General features: G+C 37.6%; 1 protein-coding gene across 1 annotated transcript in view; it reads left to right on the top strand.

Annotated features, from left to right (window-relative positions):
* The window catches only part of kermit (PDZ domain-containing protein GIPC-like protein kermit), a 155,595-nt gene extending 140,839 nt beyond the window's left edge, over nt 1–14,756 (top strand). Inside the window, 1 exon segment of the mRNA XM_068347960.1 lies at nt 10,557–14,756. Within this exon segment, the coding sequence (XP_068204061.1) occupies nt 10,557–10,717 (161 nt within the window). The 3' untranslated portion in view covers nt 10,718–14,756.
* Nucleotides 14,757–15,097: the final 341 nt, after the last annotated feature.

Below are 15,097 nucleotides of genomic sequence, written 5' to 3'. Positions count from 1 at the left end.
CTATATAAAATCATACAGTACATACGTAGCAAAGCAGGAAAACAATTTACGAGAGAGAGCGAGAGAGAGAGAGAGAGAGAGAGAGAGAGAGAGAGAGAGAGAGAGAGAGAGAGAGAGAGAGAGAGAGAGTTGTTTTACGTACGAACAGTAAATGTAAATTTTAAACAAAAAAATATGATAGGTTATAACATGTATATTCAGACTTTTAAAACCTTCCCTTTAACTTAATGCATACTAAACTAAAACAGGCACAAATATTAAAATGTTAGAATATTAAAGTAAAGAATAAAGATTGTTACTGTACTCACCACGAAAGAAGTTGAAGAAAAATTTGAATGATGATGGCAATGAATTTGCTGCACAGTAGAAATGATGATGATGAAGCTGATGATGTCTTCTACTGTGCAGCCAATGATAGTATTTTACATCTCTTCAGACGGAGGTGTCTTTTCCTGGGACACCTCTTCAACTTCTTCCTGGGACACTTCTTCAATTTCTTCCGAAGGCGTAGTAGCAGGAGGAACTGGGTTTTTTTTGCGAGGCTGGAAGAACATTGTGATCGGAAGTTGCTGCCGCTGCTTCTTTTTTTGCTCGAAGAGCATCCTGTAGGGAGTCATGTCGTCATCGATCTTGTTGCAGAATTGCATAGACCGAACCATATCCTCAGTAGGGATATTCTGTCCTGAGACGGATAAATCTTCCCGATGACCGTGTCTATATCCATTCTGAGTTATGCGAGTCTTTGCATGGCCAACAGCATAGTCTTCTTTTGATTCATCTGGATCCCTAGATAGTGACAAGAAAGGGGCCTGTCTCAGTGGCGGAGAAGGGTTTCCTCCAAGTCTCCCAGGATTGAACAATTGCCAAGGTAACAGAGGACCCAAATGCCATTGACGTGTCCCCATGCCGAAACCAGAGTGAAGACTTTTGTACAGACCTGAGGAGCTATTGAAAGGCCGAAGCAAAGTACCCTGAACTGAAATACTCTGCCAGCTATTACTACTCGTAGGGACTTCCTGGTGGATGGATGGAGGGAGATTTGGAAGTACAGTATACATCCTTGAGATCTAAGGTTATCATGAAGTCCAAAGACCAGATCGCTTGTCTTGACCGTGGCTGCGGTTTAGAACGGAGTCTTCTGAACAAACTCATTCAGGACTGAGAGGTTGATGACTTGTCTCCAGCTTCCAGATGCCAACTCTACAAAGAGTCGACTGAAGAAGCCTGACGAGTTGTCGTCAACATCTTGGATAGCGTCCTTCTCCAGTATAGCATGGACTTCTAACTAAAAGGCTAGACCTTTTGTTGATCCCTGGCGATAAGATGACAAAGTTGAAGGTGGTGGGATCAGGAAAAGGGGAGAGCTGATGAATGGGGGGAGGTACCCAAATTGAAAGAATTCCGCTGTTCATCATTCCGCCCCATGATACCACCTCCTCCAACTGGATAGCAGGCATCCATCTACCCTTAACACGGTTGTCGTCCTGTACCTTTTCCTCTGCCCCTTGCACAACCTTGGCTTTGGCAGGCTGAAGAGGGCTAGTTGGATGTCTTCTTGAGGATCGAGACCCAAGGTTTAATATTGTCCCTTTGGATTTGCTTAAGGGTCTCCTGTGGCTGCGATACCACTCTAGCCTGACCTGAGGTGTAGGAGGACTGTGGCTGCCAAAAGGACACTGCTCTGTGCAACAAAGAATCTTCCGACTGTCCTTCCTCCAATTCTCAGTCATTACCTCTACCTTCTCAGCTGGAAAAAGGGTAGGACTCTTGCGCAAGGAGTTATGAAGGTTCAATCCTTCTAGACAACTGATTCGTTTCTGAAATCTGGAAGTCAAGAGTATCCTGTGGCTTCAGCACCCAATTGGCCCCCTTGTGCGTCAGGAACTCTACCGGCTCTGCCTCATCAAAAATATGTATTTCAGGTCTTCTCTCTTGTCTGGGTCCGACAAAATCTCGGTGTCAGCTAGATAGCTGACCATTCTTGACCCGAGGTCAGTCCATAGAGCTACTTGGAGTGTCGCCTCTGCCCTAAAAGTAAAGAACAGTAGATGGATGATGTTGCCAGCTATTCTGCTACACCTGGTGTCAGGGTGGCCACCGCAGAATTTAAAGGAAAAGCCTCCTGCGTATGGTAGTAATTTTTCTGCTTTGCGAAGGCTGCCATAAGGAGTCTTTCTCTCCAGAAACTTGTACAGTACATCTACCTTGTCAAAAGCTTCTTTCGCCAGGATCAATCAAGGAAGCTCTTGACGAGGACTGGAACTACCAGGTGCTTAGCAGAGACGGTTGACAGCTGCCTTCCTATCATTGGGAGGAGAAAATAATGCTTCTCATAAAAGGTTAACCCTCCAAATACATCATATGAACTGGCAAAAGGTCAAGTCAGACTCACCCTCCTCTATATCTAGGGATTTTGTTCATGCTGGCTGGGGAAGAATTATTTTGGATTCCTCAGAGTCATTATCAGGTTCATCTCTTTTTGGACACCATACCCGGCTGGCTCAGAGAGGTTATGATCTATAACAATCTCTCCCCTCACCACCTTAACCCTTTTACCACCAGGCTATTTGGAAATTTCCAACCCTTAACCCCCAGGGGGTTATTTATTTCCCAGCACATTTTGCAGTATATCTTTTTTAAATTGCTCTAACAGCCTTAATTTTTGTCATAGAGAGGTCAGGTTGGTCTCATTCTCTTGGAAACTGCCTGAATTTTCTCAAAAAATTATCAAAAATATGAAAAAAAAAAAAATTTATAGCATTTTTTTGCAAGGACGTACCGGTACGTCCATGGGGGTAAAGGGATGGCTTTTGTGAAACGTACCAGTACGTCCTTTGGGGGTAAAAGGGTTAACAGATGATAGAAACGAGAGGGGAATGGATGACCGAGACAAGAGGGGAACATATGCTGTGTTCCAAGAAGATCCCTCAGAAGACTGTGGGTCCTGGATTCGTTTTGGTATCTTTGGGTCGGTAGGTCGGGATGACTTGGAGGCCATCCTCCAGTCCTTACTCTCTTTCAGATAGATGACTGGAGGGGCATTTCTGAGCCTGGGGGACATTTAAAACCTGAGCTGGTTGTTGGTCGCTTTCATCCCTCCTTCGTCTCTTGGGTGATGGCGAGTGAGAAGAGGTCACATATTCAATGGGCGAGAGTTGTTAGTTTTCTAGAAGAGTGATCACCCATGGATATAGAGATCCCCTATAGGTTCTTGGGCGAGTGTCACCTCTAGGAGACGTGTCTTGCGGATTTCCCCTACCACGTCTCCTAATGTCCAATTTAATGAGCACAAGATGGTGGTCGACATATCTGGCGTCTAATTCCTTCAGAATAGCTAGTCTGGTTGTCTTTATCTCTGGTGCAGGAGACGCAATAGGGGATGGACACACCGCGTTTTGATGACTTGCGTCATGTTGACGAAGGTCTACTAGCAGTGCCTTCCACCAAAAGCGAAGGTTCCATTGAAGAAGGCTCCTATCTAGAACGGCCAGGAGCTCATTTGATTACTATGCATTTATCAAATACAGCGATGGAACACTTAGCACGTTTGGAAGACATTACGCTCTCCAAATAAGATACTGTATTGTACTGGTGATCATAACTCGTTCGAGATCAGCGTGTTCAGGTGACGTGTGTCAAAAGGAGGTGCTCATGGATGATGTGTGCACAAGCAACGCACGTCTAGGAGGAGCGTCTGAATGAAGTGCACTTGGTGGATGAGGCGCGTCCAAGAGAGGTGCTAGACCCTATTTGAATGTATAATCTAGGACTTTGAGTAAGCACACATTCTGTAAGTTATAATCATATACAGTATATATTCAATCTAAAGCCTTACCTTAACTTTGCATAGATAAATGCGAGAAAAAAATTTGCCATTTAATGATTGTTTATTCATAAATGGCAATATACACGACACCGGCAACTCATTTTACATATGGTGATAGCATTGCTGATTGTTTTGAAGGCTAAAGTAAACCAGCAGTAGACGACAAACGCACAACGTACCAGTGTCATCTGTTTGCGACAAGCCCTATTAAAGTAGGCAAATGCTCACGAAATTCAACAGTTTTCCTGTTGTCCCTTCACCATCATAGATTAAAAAGCAGAATTTCTTGATCAGTCTAATCAGCGTAGAATTTTATTAAAGTTTTATTTCACTGACATTTGTGTTGTAAATATGTACGGTAAAAATTCAACAGATCATAAAGCACCTGATAAGCCACTTAACATATGGTAATAACTTTGGGTAAATATGAAATAACAGTTAACCCTTTTACCCCCCAATGGACGTACTGGTAAGTTTCACAAAACTCATCCCTTTACCCCCATGGACATACTGTACTGGTACGTTCTTGCAAAAAACTCCTATTTACATTTTTTTTTTTTTTTTTGATAACTTTATGAGAAATTTCAGGCATTTTCCAAAAGAATGAGACCAACCTGACCTCTCTATGACGAAAATTAAGGCTGTCAGAGCAATTTAAAAAATATATATTGCAAAATGTGCTTGAAAAAAAAAAAGCCTGGGGATTAAGGGTTGGAAAGTTCCAAATAGCCTCGGGGTCAAAGGGTTAATATGTGAAACTTTAATTTCTAGTAAAACTGAAATATGCTATAAGAGATGGACGAGTGCCGACTAGTTTGACGTTTTTCTCTGTATGATTAATGGGGGGTGGAGAATAATAACTTACATATTGACTAAGTAAAAAGTGAAGTCTATTTCAAAGTCAAAGTCCAATGCTTACATTGTTTGCATTTGCTTTTGCTAGCTGTACTGATTTTTGTAAGACTTAATCATTACCTGGCTTTTCTAAACAATTACGAGCTTCCAAATATTTACGCAAAAGTTCCTAGATATTGTTCTACAACAGCCATTTTTTCCCATCCTCCCCTTCAGTTTCAGCATGTTTACCATCGCATAACTTGATGCTTCTGGTTTTGCTTCTAAACACATTTGAGAGTAAATTCATCCATTAATAAAGCAAAGGAAACTTATCTTTTATTAAACTTCATTTCCAAAAGCTACAAAGGCCCCTTGATCGTTATAAAATAAACCTGGATTCTTTAATGCAAATAAAGCAAATAAAGATGGAAGCCAACATACGAAGAAAACCTTCGAAAAAAGGGTGAAAAGAGCGCGCACAAAAATATCACACAGAAGCCAACAAGCTGCGGAGAAGGAATGAAGCAGCAGGGTCGTAAGGGAGCACCAAAAAGTGATAGGATATGTAATGCCTCCTCACTTATCCTACCCCTTAGAGGATTAGACTGGGAAAGGTCTATTTGGGGTGCAGATATCTATGGTTATCTTAGGATACGTCCCTCATTATACACGATATCTTCGGATAGTCGTTCCGGGGGTTAGAACCCTGTGATACCTGATGGTAATTCTCTTATAATATCAATCGCAGAAATATTATACAGTAGAAAGTTGCTGGAGGGAACTTCCATCAGGACGACATGGCTCGAGCCCAAAAAGATTGGTATGCCCTGAGCTGGGAGCCTTTGTAGTTTGTTGGGACATATGAAGTGTAAACTTTCAGAAGTTATGCCTGAAAAAACACATTTTGAAAGGGAACCTAACACACAAACACCACCTAACTTACGGTTCCCCCAACCTAACCTAACCTAGGAGCCGTATCCTTACCCTATGGCTAAATTGCATCCCTGCGAGTCTCTTCCCAACTGACTTCATTCCTGGAAAAGTAACATTAAATCATATTTTGTAAATTGTAAAACTAGCTTCATATTAACAAATTTTGGACCAAAAAAAACAACTTCCCCGTAAATAAAATTTGGTAAAATTAAAGAATGGTGGAAAAAACAGTTTGTAGAAAATAAGACTGATTTGTAATGTACTTTGGTGTGTTTTGAACATTTCTGATAATGATTCCTGGAGGAAATCCATAGTTATTGAGTTACAGTGGGTCGACTACCATAACCAAAAAGCTTTGGCCTTGTGCTAGATATTGTCATCAATTACGTTCAAAACACCTTAAAATAAAGTATACTTGTCTAATTGTGTTGATATCTAAAATAACTTTTTTAAACTTTGTTTCAGTCAGTCATTATCATAAAAAACAGTCATTATAATAAAAAAAAAAGTTACCATAATCAAACTGAGTAACAGTAATGAAACACTGTCAAAACACTGTAGCTTATGTTTGACAGGACTTCAGGACCTATAGAAAACGAGGGTTTCCATCACATTTTCAATGCAGTCGTACGCAAGTATTCAATCATTGTACAGTATTACAAATACCTCGTTACTTAAATGATTTATTGGTTTTTACTCTGCCGTATGCTCACTTCGCTTGTGATTAAACATTATCTCTTTGATCCTAAGTTCTGGCAAGCAGAACATGTTTCGCTACGTGCTTAAGTCTGTGGGCTAGTATTTATTTTGGCACATATCAATTATACAAATTTAAAGGGGTGTGTTACTCCAGCACCTGTTCGAACACAGAATTGGCTTCCATTTACATTGATCAGACTAAATATGTCACACACATTTCTACCGTAGTCTTTTCTTATATATATCACACACAAGTTTCTACCGTAGTCTTTTATTATTAACATGATCAATAAAATAAGAGCTATGATTATACTGCATATTCCAGTATTGAAATAAATAACAAAAGTTTAAAATATAAAATGTGGGGCTCTTTATTCTGTTCAAACAAGTAACTTATGGCAGAAGCACTGACTATCAGTGTTTTTTCTGAACTACCGGGTGGAAGGAGGCTCCTATGATGTACTGATGATAATAGGAGCAAAACGGGTATTTTTTTATTAAAATCTGTAACTTAGTTAATAGAGGTTTCCACCAGTAGAATATGGTATTCAAAATAGTGTATTTGCAAAGATGTATTCAATTAAGTAAGTTTTAATGTCCTAACTAATATTGCATCATTCTATAATTGAAGAGAAAATCTATTTGACAAGTAATAACATAAGTTTACACCTGTCTAGACCCCAAAGGAACTACATTTATCCAATGAGGGAGAGCTAAAACTCCTATAGTCAATTTTTTTTAGCGAGGCAGACTTGCACCGACTGGCAGCGGTGCCCTTTTAGCTCGGAAAAGTTTCCTGATCGCTGATTGGTTAGAATTATCTTGTGCAACCAATCAGCGATCAAGATACTTTTCCAACTAAAAGGGCACCGCTGCGAGTCGGTGCAAATCTGCCTCGCTAAAGAAAAAATTGACTATAGTGAGAATCTATTCCAATCTTTTAATCAGAACAAATGACAATTGATAACGTAACCTCACATCATAAGTTAAGAACATCGTACAAAATGACTACAGCTTTGCCCAAATAATACGTAACGGACCTCACCTGACCTAAAATGACGTAGGAGGTCCTGGGGTAGGAGTTCCCTTGGTGGGGTATCGTCGTTTACGTAGAGTGTCAGAGTTTTTCTCAGGAGGGTAATACCATGCCTCAGGCGAGTAAGTCAATTTTTCAGGCCTATTGATTCGATGGGGCCCGGGGGAGGGATTAGGTTGGGTTCAGCAAGAAGGCCTATAAAAATATCAGCTCCTACTTCCTTTTCTCCCCCCCCCCATAAGAATGGTTTTAATATAGTTACGGACAGGACAAGTTTTTCTACTATTATAGGTGTTTCTTATAGAAATAACGTTCGTTTTCTTAGAAAATGACACTATTTCAGGGCAAATAACTACTTAGTAAAATTTACAAAGCTTTCTCCTTCATCTCGAATCCTCATCACTTCTACCCACTGCCACCTTCCAATACTAAATCAAAGGCAGTTGAAGGTGCTTGAAGTCCTCAACATTCACCTGAAACTTATTTGGCCTGATGTTTTCAACATGTTTTCCCCGTTTTCTTTGCCCCACAAAACACAAAAACTTATCAACGCTGTCTGCAGTAACTTTTTATGAATTCCAAATGCACCACCAATTGCTGAACGCGGTCATTACGTCTTAAAACACAGTATTTTATGACCTTCAACGTGCTGTTCAACTTCAACGGACAGAGAAAAGTTGCAACTTGCATGGTACAGTTGGTACTTCCTCTTCAGGTTCTGGGGCGAGGCATCGTAGCCTTTGCAACGGCGCCTCCAAAGTTTATCTTCTTCTTATACTGTTTTGTCGTTTCCTCCACATCAGGTTTAATACTTCTTTTTTTTCTTTTCTAGATTTGTTTCACTAAATAAAAAAAATCCTACTATTTTCTTTCGGTCTTCCTCGTATGGTTGTTGTAGCTCAATTACTTCATTCCTTTCTTTTCTATATTCCTGGCAAAACAACAACAAAATGTATCAAATCTTCCTCCTCATTTTCACAAAAATTACAGTTTACATTCCCTCCATTGTGTCTATTTACAATATTTAGTTTTAACGTATTAGTTCTTGCTCTAAAAAATGTCACTTCTATTTTTATTAGGAGATCTGGCTCAATCTTTGGAGCCAATGTACTCCTTGCAAGGTACTTATTAACAATAATTATTGTGTAAATGTTTTATATCTGCTTAACCTGTCTTGCGCAAGCGCTACTGCTATCTGTTTTCTGTATAATTTTCTACAAAGGTTTTCTATTAGGTCCTGTATCTTCCTTCATTAAGATGCAAATAACTTTTTTTTTTTTGTAGAATTATCAGGGGTTTAATCATTATAATAAAACTGTTAAGGAAACACTTTATAAACATTTTATATTATTTCTCGGATACTTTAACTCGAAAGCTGGCATTCAATGAAGGATATGTTACTTTATGAATGGACAATCTACGGGGAAAAATAAAATTGCCAAACTACTGGGAAAAACATTAAAATGGTACATAAAGGATAGATTCTAGGCCTACTACTCTATTGCAGCCAAATCATGGATAGGTCTACTGATATGTTACTTTATGAATGAACTCTCGTAAATAGGGGTGACAGCCTACGGGGGAAAATAAAGATTGCCAAACTACTGGGAAAAACATTAAAATGGTACATAAAGGATAGATTCTAGGCCTACTACTCTACTGCAGCCAAATCATGGATAGGTCTACTGATATGTTACTTTATGAATGAACTCTCGTAAATAGGGGTGACAGCCTACGGGGGAAAATAAAGATTGCCAAACTACTGGGAAAAACATTAAAATGGTACATAAAAGATAAATTCTAGGCCTACTACTCTATTGCAGCTAAATCATGGATACTGGCTGGAAAAAAATGAAGAGATTTTGATATGATTTGCCATTAGAATGTTAAGATTAACGGTTAGAGAATCAGAGAGAAAGTGGTTGAGAAATCAATGTAGGGTTTTCTTAATGCTGTAGATCTTAATATTTTCACTGACATAAAAGTTGATGTTTTTTTGTATTGTATATCTCTAGATTATAAGGTGATTGGAAATAAAATTTATTTTATGCTCATGAGTAATTAATAATATGTATGTGCATATGTATACAGAATGCAGACACTATAATTCAAGAATGGATTCAGGGAACAGGTTTTTCTATTTCAATTAAACATAAATAATGAGCCAAAGAACAATGAAAGAACATAACAAATCCGCACTGGCCAGCGTGATGAGGGCATGTCTGAGGCTTTTATCCTGCAGTCATCTAGAAACGGCTGCATTTGTGGTTATTATTTATTATATCTCATAATGCTACAAAGTTAACACATGTTATTCTATCTAGATCAAATTTCCAGTTTGACCCAGCTAATTTTATAGGACTAGAAATGGCTGCATTGGTTTCGTTTATATCATGACACGACAAAGTTAACACATGTTATTCTATCTAGATCAAATTTCCAGTTTGACCCAGCTAATTTTATAGGACTAGAAATGGCTGCATTGATTTCGTTTGTGTTATGATACGACAAAGTTAACACATGTTATTCTATCTAGATCAAATTTCCAGTTTGACCCAGCTAATTTCATAGGACTAGAAATGGCTGCATTGGTTTCGTTTATATTATGATACGACAAAGTTAACACATGTTACTCTATCTAGATCAAATTTCCAGTTTGACCCAGCTAATTTTATAGGACTAGAAATGGCTGCATTGATTTCGTTTATATTATGATACGACAAAGTTAACACATGTTATAACTAGATCAAATTTCTACTTTGACCCAGCTAATTTCATAGGACTAGAAATGGCTGCATTGGTTTCGTTTGTGTTATGATACGACAAAGTTAACACATGTTATTCTATCTAGATCAAATTTCTACTTTGACCCAGCTAATTTCATAGGACTAGAAATGGCTGCATTGGTTTCGTTTGTGTTATGATACGACAAAGTTAACACATGTTATTCTATCTAGATCAAATTTCTACTTTGACCCAGCTAATTTTATAGGACTAGAAATGGCTGCATTGATTTCGTTTATATTATGATACGACAAAGTTAACACATGTTATTCTATCTAGATCAAATTTCCAGTTTGACCCAGCTAATTTTATAGGACTAGAAATGGCTGCATTGATTTCGTTTATATTATGATACGACAAAGTTAACACATGTTATTCTATCTGAATCAAATTTCTACTTTGACCCAGATCATTTAATAATTCTATTTTGTTCTTCTTCAGCTGCTCTCATCTGGGATTTGGGACAGAAGGCGCAAAACACGATGGAATTTGCAGAAGCAGTTGACGAATCAGACCTCGAAGCCTTTGGATTCACTGACGATTTCATTTTCGAGCTTTGGGGAGCAATCACTGATGCCAAAGCCGGAAGACTGAAAAAGTAAATGTGTATACAGGTGTCAATAGAGGTAATGCAGGATCTGGAGTGGAAAAAAAAGGAAAATATAAAACTGTACATTCCTAGAGGAACCAAATTGGTCTTTATACTGTATTATTTTTTGTGTAAGAGCTTCAATGATTTATAATCGTAGTCTCAATTGACTTGTTCAGTTACTGAGCATAGGTATAGAATAAAGTTAAGGGTAAAAAAAAAATTTCACAGTGATTATGAAGTAAGTATTCCTTCATGTACTTATATAAAAACATTGTATCTTTGATACCTGTCCCTGTCCTCAAAATATATTGTGGTTTGCTGTTCATAACAAGATAATTATGAGGTCTTATTTGATGTTCTGGCATGAACTTTTTTTATATATAAAATAACTGCTCCACAAATATTGCCAATTTCATTGGATAAATCATATGTTAGCCATTTTTTCCTAAGTTATTTGTGCCTTTATTATTATTTTTACTTGCTAAGCTACAACCCTAATTGGAAAAGTAAGATGCTATAAGCCCAGGGCCCCAACAGGGAAAATAGCCCAGTGAGGGAAGGAAACAAAGAAAAATAAAATATTATAAGAACAGTAATAACATTAAAATAAATATTTCCTATATACTATAAAAACTTAACAAAACAAGAAGAAGAGAAATAAGATAGAATAGTGTGCCCTCAAACAAGAGAACAATAAACTAAGATAGTGGAAGACCATGATACAGAGGCTATGACACTACCTAAGACTAGAGAACAATGTTTTGATTTTGGAGTGTCCTTATCCTAGAAAAGGTGCTTTATGGACTTTCTAAGGCGAATCAACTTTTGTAAAGAGCTTTCAGTCTTCTATTTGAACAAATATTGTAATTTGTTTCTTTAACAGCAATGCAAATGATGGAGTAGGCCTACATCATGAATCATACATACACAACAGCACTTTGGAAATTCTGAATTACTCACAAAACTATTCTTCTTCTTCTTTATCTGCATCTTTTCCCACTTATGGGTTGCTGTGGCCTGATTGGTAACGTCTCTTCCTGGTGTTTGCCTGTCGGGAGTTCGAGTCCCGCTCAGTCTCGTTAGTGCCATTAGTGTCTGCAACCTTACCATCCTTGTGAGCTAAGGTTGGGGGATTTGGGGGAGCCTATAGGTCTATCTGTTGAGTCATCAGCAGCCATTTGCCTGGCCCTCCCTGGTCCTAACTTGGGTGGAGAGGGGGCTTGGGCGCTGATCATATAAAAAATATGGTCAGTCTCTAGGGCATTATCCTACTTGCTAGGGCAATGTCACTGTCCCTTGCCTCTGACATTCATGAGCGACCTTTAAACCTTTAAACATTTTAAACTCTTTGTGTGGGGTTGATGTTTCTGGCCAGCTTTCTCCATCTAGCATTAATTTTATTCTGATAATATTCACTGTCCATATTCGTTTTGGCAAATTTTTCAAATGCCGGATGCCTTTCCTGCCGCCAACCCTCCCCATTTACCCGGGCTTGGGACCGGCACCAAGTTGAGGCTGGCTTGCCCCCCCCCCCCCCACCTCAGTGGCTGGGTCCACAAAACTATTCTATCAAATCTAAACTATATGAATTAATGTGAAATGAGTATATATTCCCTTATCAACACATACAAACTCTGGCATTTTATTAGAAAGGAAAGTTATGTCATGATTAAAATTTCTCTTGTATTTTAAATAGAATTCTTCTTCTTCTTCTTCTTCTGTAGATTCCTCGGAGCTTTTTGTCTAAACGGGGGCGCGGGGTGTTTTGACAAAATGCCACAACCCCTAAAAATAAAATCCTTGAAACTGCTACATTTGTCACAAATTACACTGATCGCCACACTGGGGTTCGAGTCCTGCTCAAACTCGGTAGTTCCTTTGGTCGCTACAACCTCCCCATCATTGTGAGCTATACGTCTACCTGCTGAGTCATGAACGGCCATTGCCTGCCCATCCTGGTTCTAGCTATATGGTCAATCTCTATGACATTTTCCTGCTTGGAATGCCTCTGTCATTCACGATCGGCCTTCAATCCTTTAAATTGTATTGTTTACAAGAATTAAATTAAAAGAAAACCATGTACGCTATGTGAAATTCTACTATATAGAAGTACTTTTGATTGTGAACAGCTAGACCGACTGGTGCATTCTCCTTTTTGTATGTAACTGTAAATTTCATGTCGACAGTAACCCTTATATTGTTCTTAAGTCAGTAGATTAGAGATAGAAAAATATAAAGTGCTCTGCTCTTTGTATATCCAATTTTTTATAACAAACCAATTTGAATCTTCGCTACCGCTAATCAGAAAATGTAAAATGGGTTTACAAGACCACGCTCTCTATATACTGACAAATTATGCAAAGCTATTGTTTTCCTCTATCACTTTTTGAAATTTGAAACAATTCACTACATGGGAAACAAGTTAAAATTATATATAAAAACGATAGAATTATATAGAATAATTAGCCTGGTTTCCTCACTAAACGACCTCGAACTGACATCGTCAACATAGTCAACCAAACAGTTCGTGATGCCAGTGCACATTTGATATATATTTAAAATATATACTGAATAAAAAAATGGATTAATTACTCGAAAGTGTCTATGGTGACACTTTTGAATAATAACTCCATTTTTAATTTAGCATATAAGAATATATATCAAATGTACGTTGGCATCACGAACTTCTGTTTGGTTGCTATGTTGACGTTGTGACAACGTCAACATAGCAACCAAACAGAAGTTCCAGGTCGTTTAGTGGGGAAACTAGGCTAGTTTTTTTTTTTTTTCAAAATAATACAGTATAGTTTTTTTTTTTTAATTTCAACTTATATCGTATGTGGCTAATTGTTTTGAATCATGAAAAGTAGAGGAAAACAATATCTTTGCATACTTTGGCTGTATATGGAGAGCGTGGTCTTGTAAGGAAATACCGCAACAGGTTAATGAAGTCAACTATGTTGTTTTTATTTCCATGGTAGCTACTATTATTATTATTACTATCCAAGCTACAACCCTAGTTGGAAAAGCAAGATGCTATTAGCCCAAGGGCTCCAATAGTGAAAAATAGCCCAGTGAGGAAAGGAAATAAGGAAATAAATAAATGTTGAGAACAAATTAACAATAAATCATTCTAAAAACAGTAATAACGTCAAAACAGTTATGTCATATGTAAACTATAAAAAGACTTCTGTCAGCCTGTTCAACATAAAAACATTTGCTGCAAATTTGAACTTTATAAGAAGTTTTGGTAATTTTGCAATGTTACTTTTCTATGGGGGTAATCTTAGAAAAAAAAAATATATGAAAATTATGTATAACAAATGATGGTATTAATTTTAATGGAGAAAATTCCATAGATTCAATTCAATGCATTAAAATCGTCTTATATTATAACAAACAGAGGAATCTGCTGAAAAAAAAAATGTTTGAATGTGTTTAGAGAAAACTGAATATTGGTTGGCCTACTGTATATACTAAGAGTTAAACTTGCATTTATTCTGTAAATTTAAAGAATTATTACATTAGGACCTCAACTTCAAACTTGAATTGGTTACAAAATGCTGTTTGTAATTAGGCATAACCTGAATCCCATGCTTATGATTTCCAACTACAAAACTCAGCAGTGTTACCAGACGGGGTAGTCTAAAAATCCCCAAATCTCAATGAAAAAATCCCCAAAACAACACAAAATTCCCCATTTCCACAAATATATTTCCTTCTGATCATGTAGGCTTTACTAATATAGAAATTATTCACTATGGGCCCACTTATGAGAAGTAGGCCTATAGTGGATCTTCTTTGTCCGCATCTTTTTCCAAAGAAGATTCACTATAGGCCTACTTAGGAGAAGTAGGCCTATAGTGAATCTTCTTTGGGAAAAGATGCAGACAAGGAAGATTCACTATAGGCCTACTTCTCATCAGTGCAAGTAAACTAATTGCAACAATATAAAGTTTTACTCCTCTTTGTTTCTTCTTCATAGAGATTTGTACAGAATATCCCCATCAGACACCCAAAATCCCAAAATCTAGGGATAAATCCCCAAACCTAGGGATAAATCCCCATATGTGGCAACACTGTTATTCTTTGTCTTATCTTTGTTATTTTCATTTGTAAGTTGAGGCTCCGCTGTATCTTGCATTTCTCAATGATCTCATTGTTCAATGTGTAATTTGGTTTCAAACTATTATGAAATTGAGTAGGCCTACCAATGCAAGGGAGACTTATTTCTTTCACTAATGGATAGAAAATGTTTGTTCTGAATGTTTGTAATTATAAAATGTTATGGATATATAATGTCAGATGCTCTACTCCATATACAGTATATATTTATAACTCACTGAGAATTTACTTGTACAGTTAATATAACGAGCTTTGTGTAAAAATA

This window comes from Palaemon carinicauda, chromosome 24 (genome assembly GCF_036898095.1).
Source record: "Palaemon carinicauda isolate YSFRI2023 chromosome 24, ASM3689809v2, whole genome shotgun sequence".
NCBI lineage: Eukaryota > Metazoa > Arthropoda > Malacostraca > Decapoda > Palaemonidae > Palaemon > Palaemon carinicauda.
This window is presented reverse-complemented; position numbering and strand designations above follow the sequence as displayed.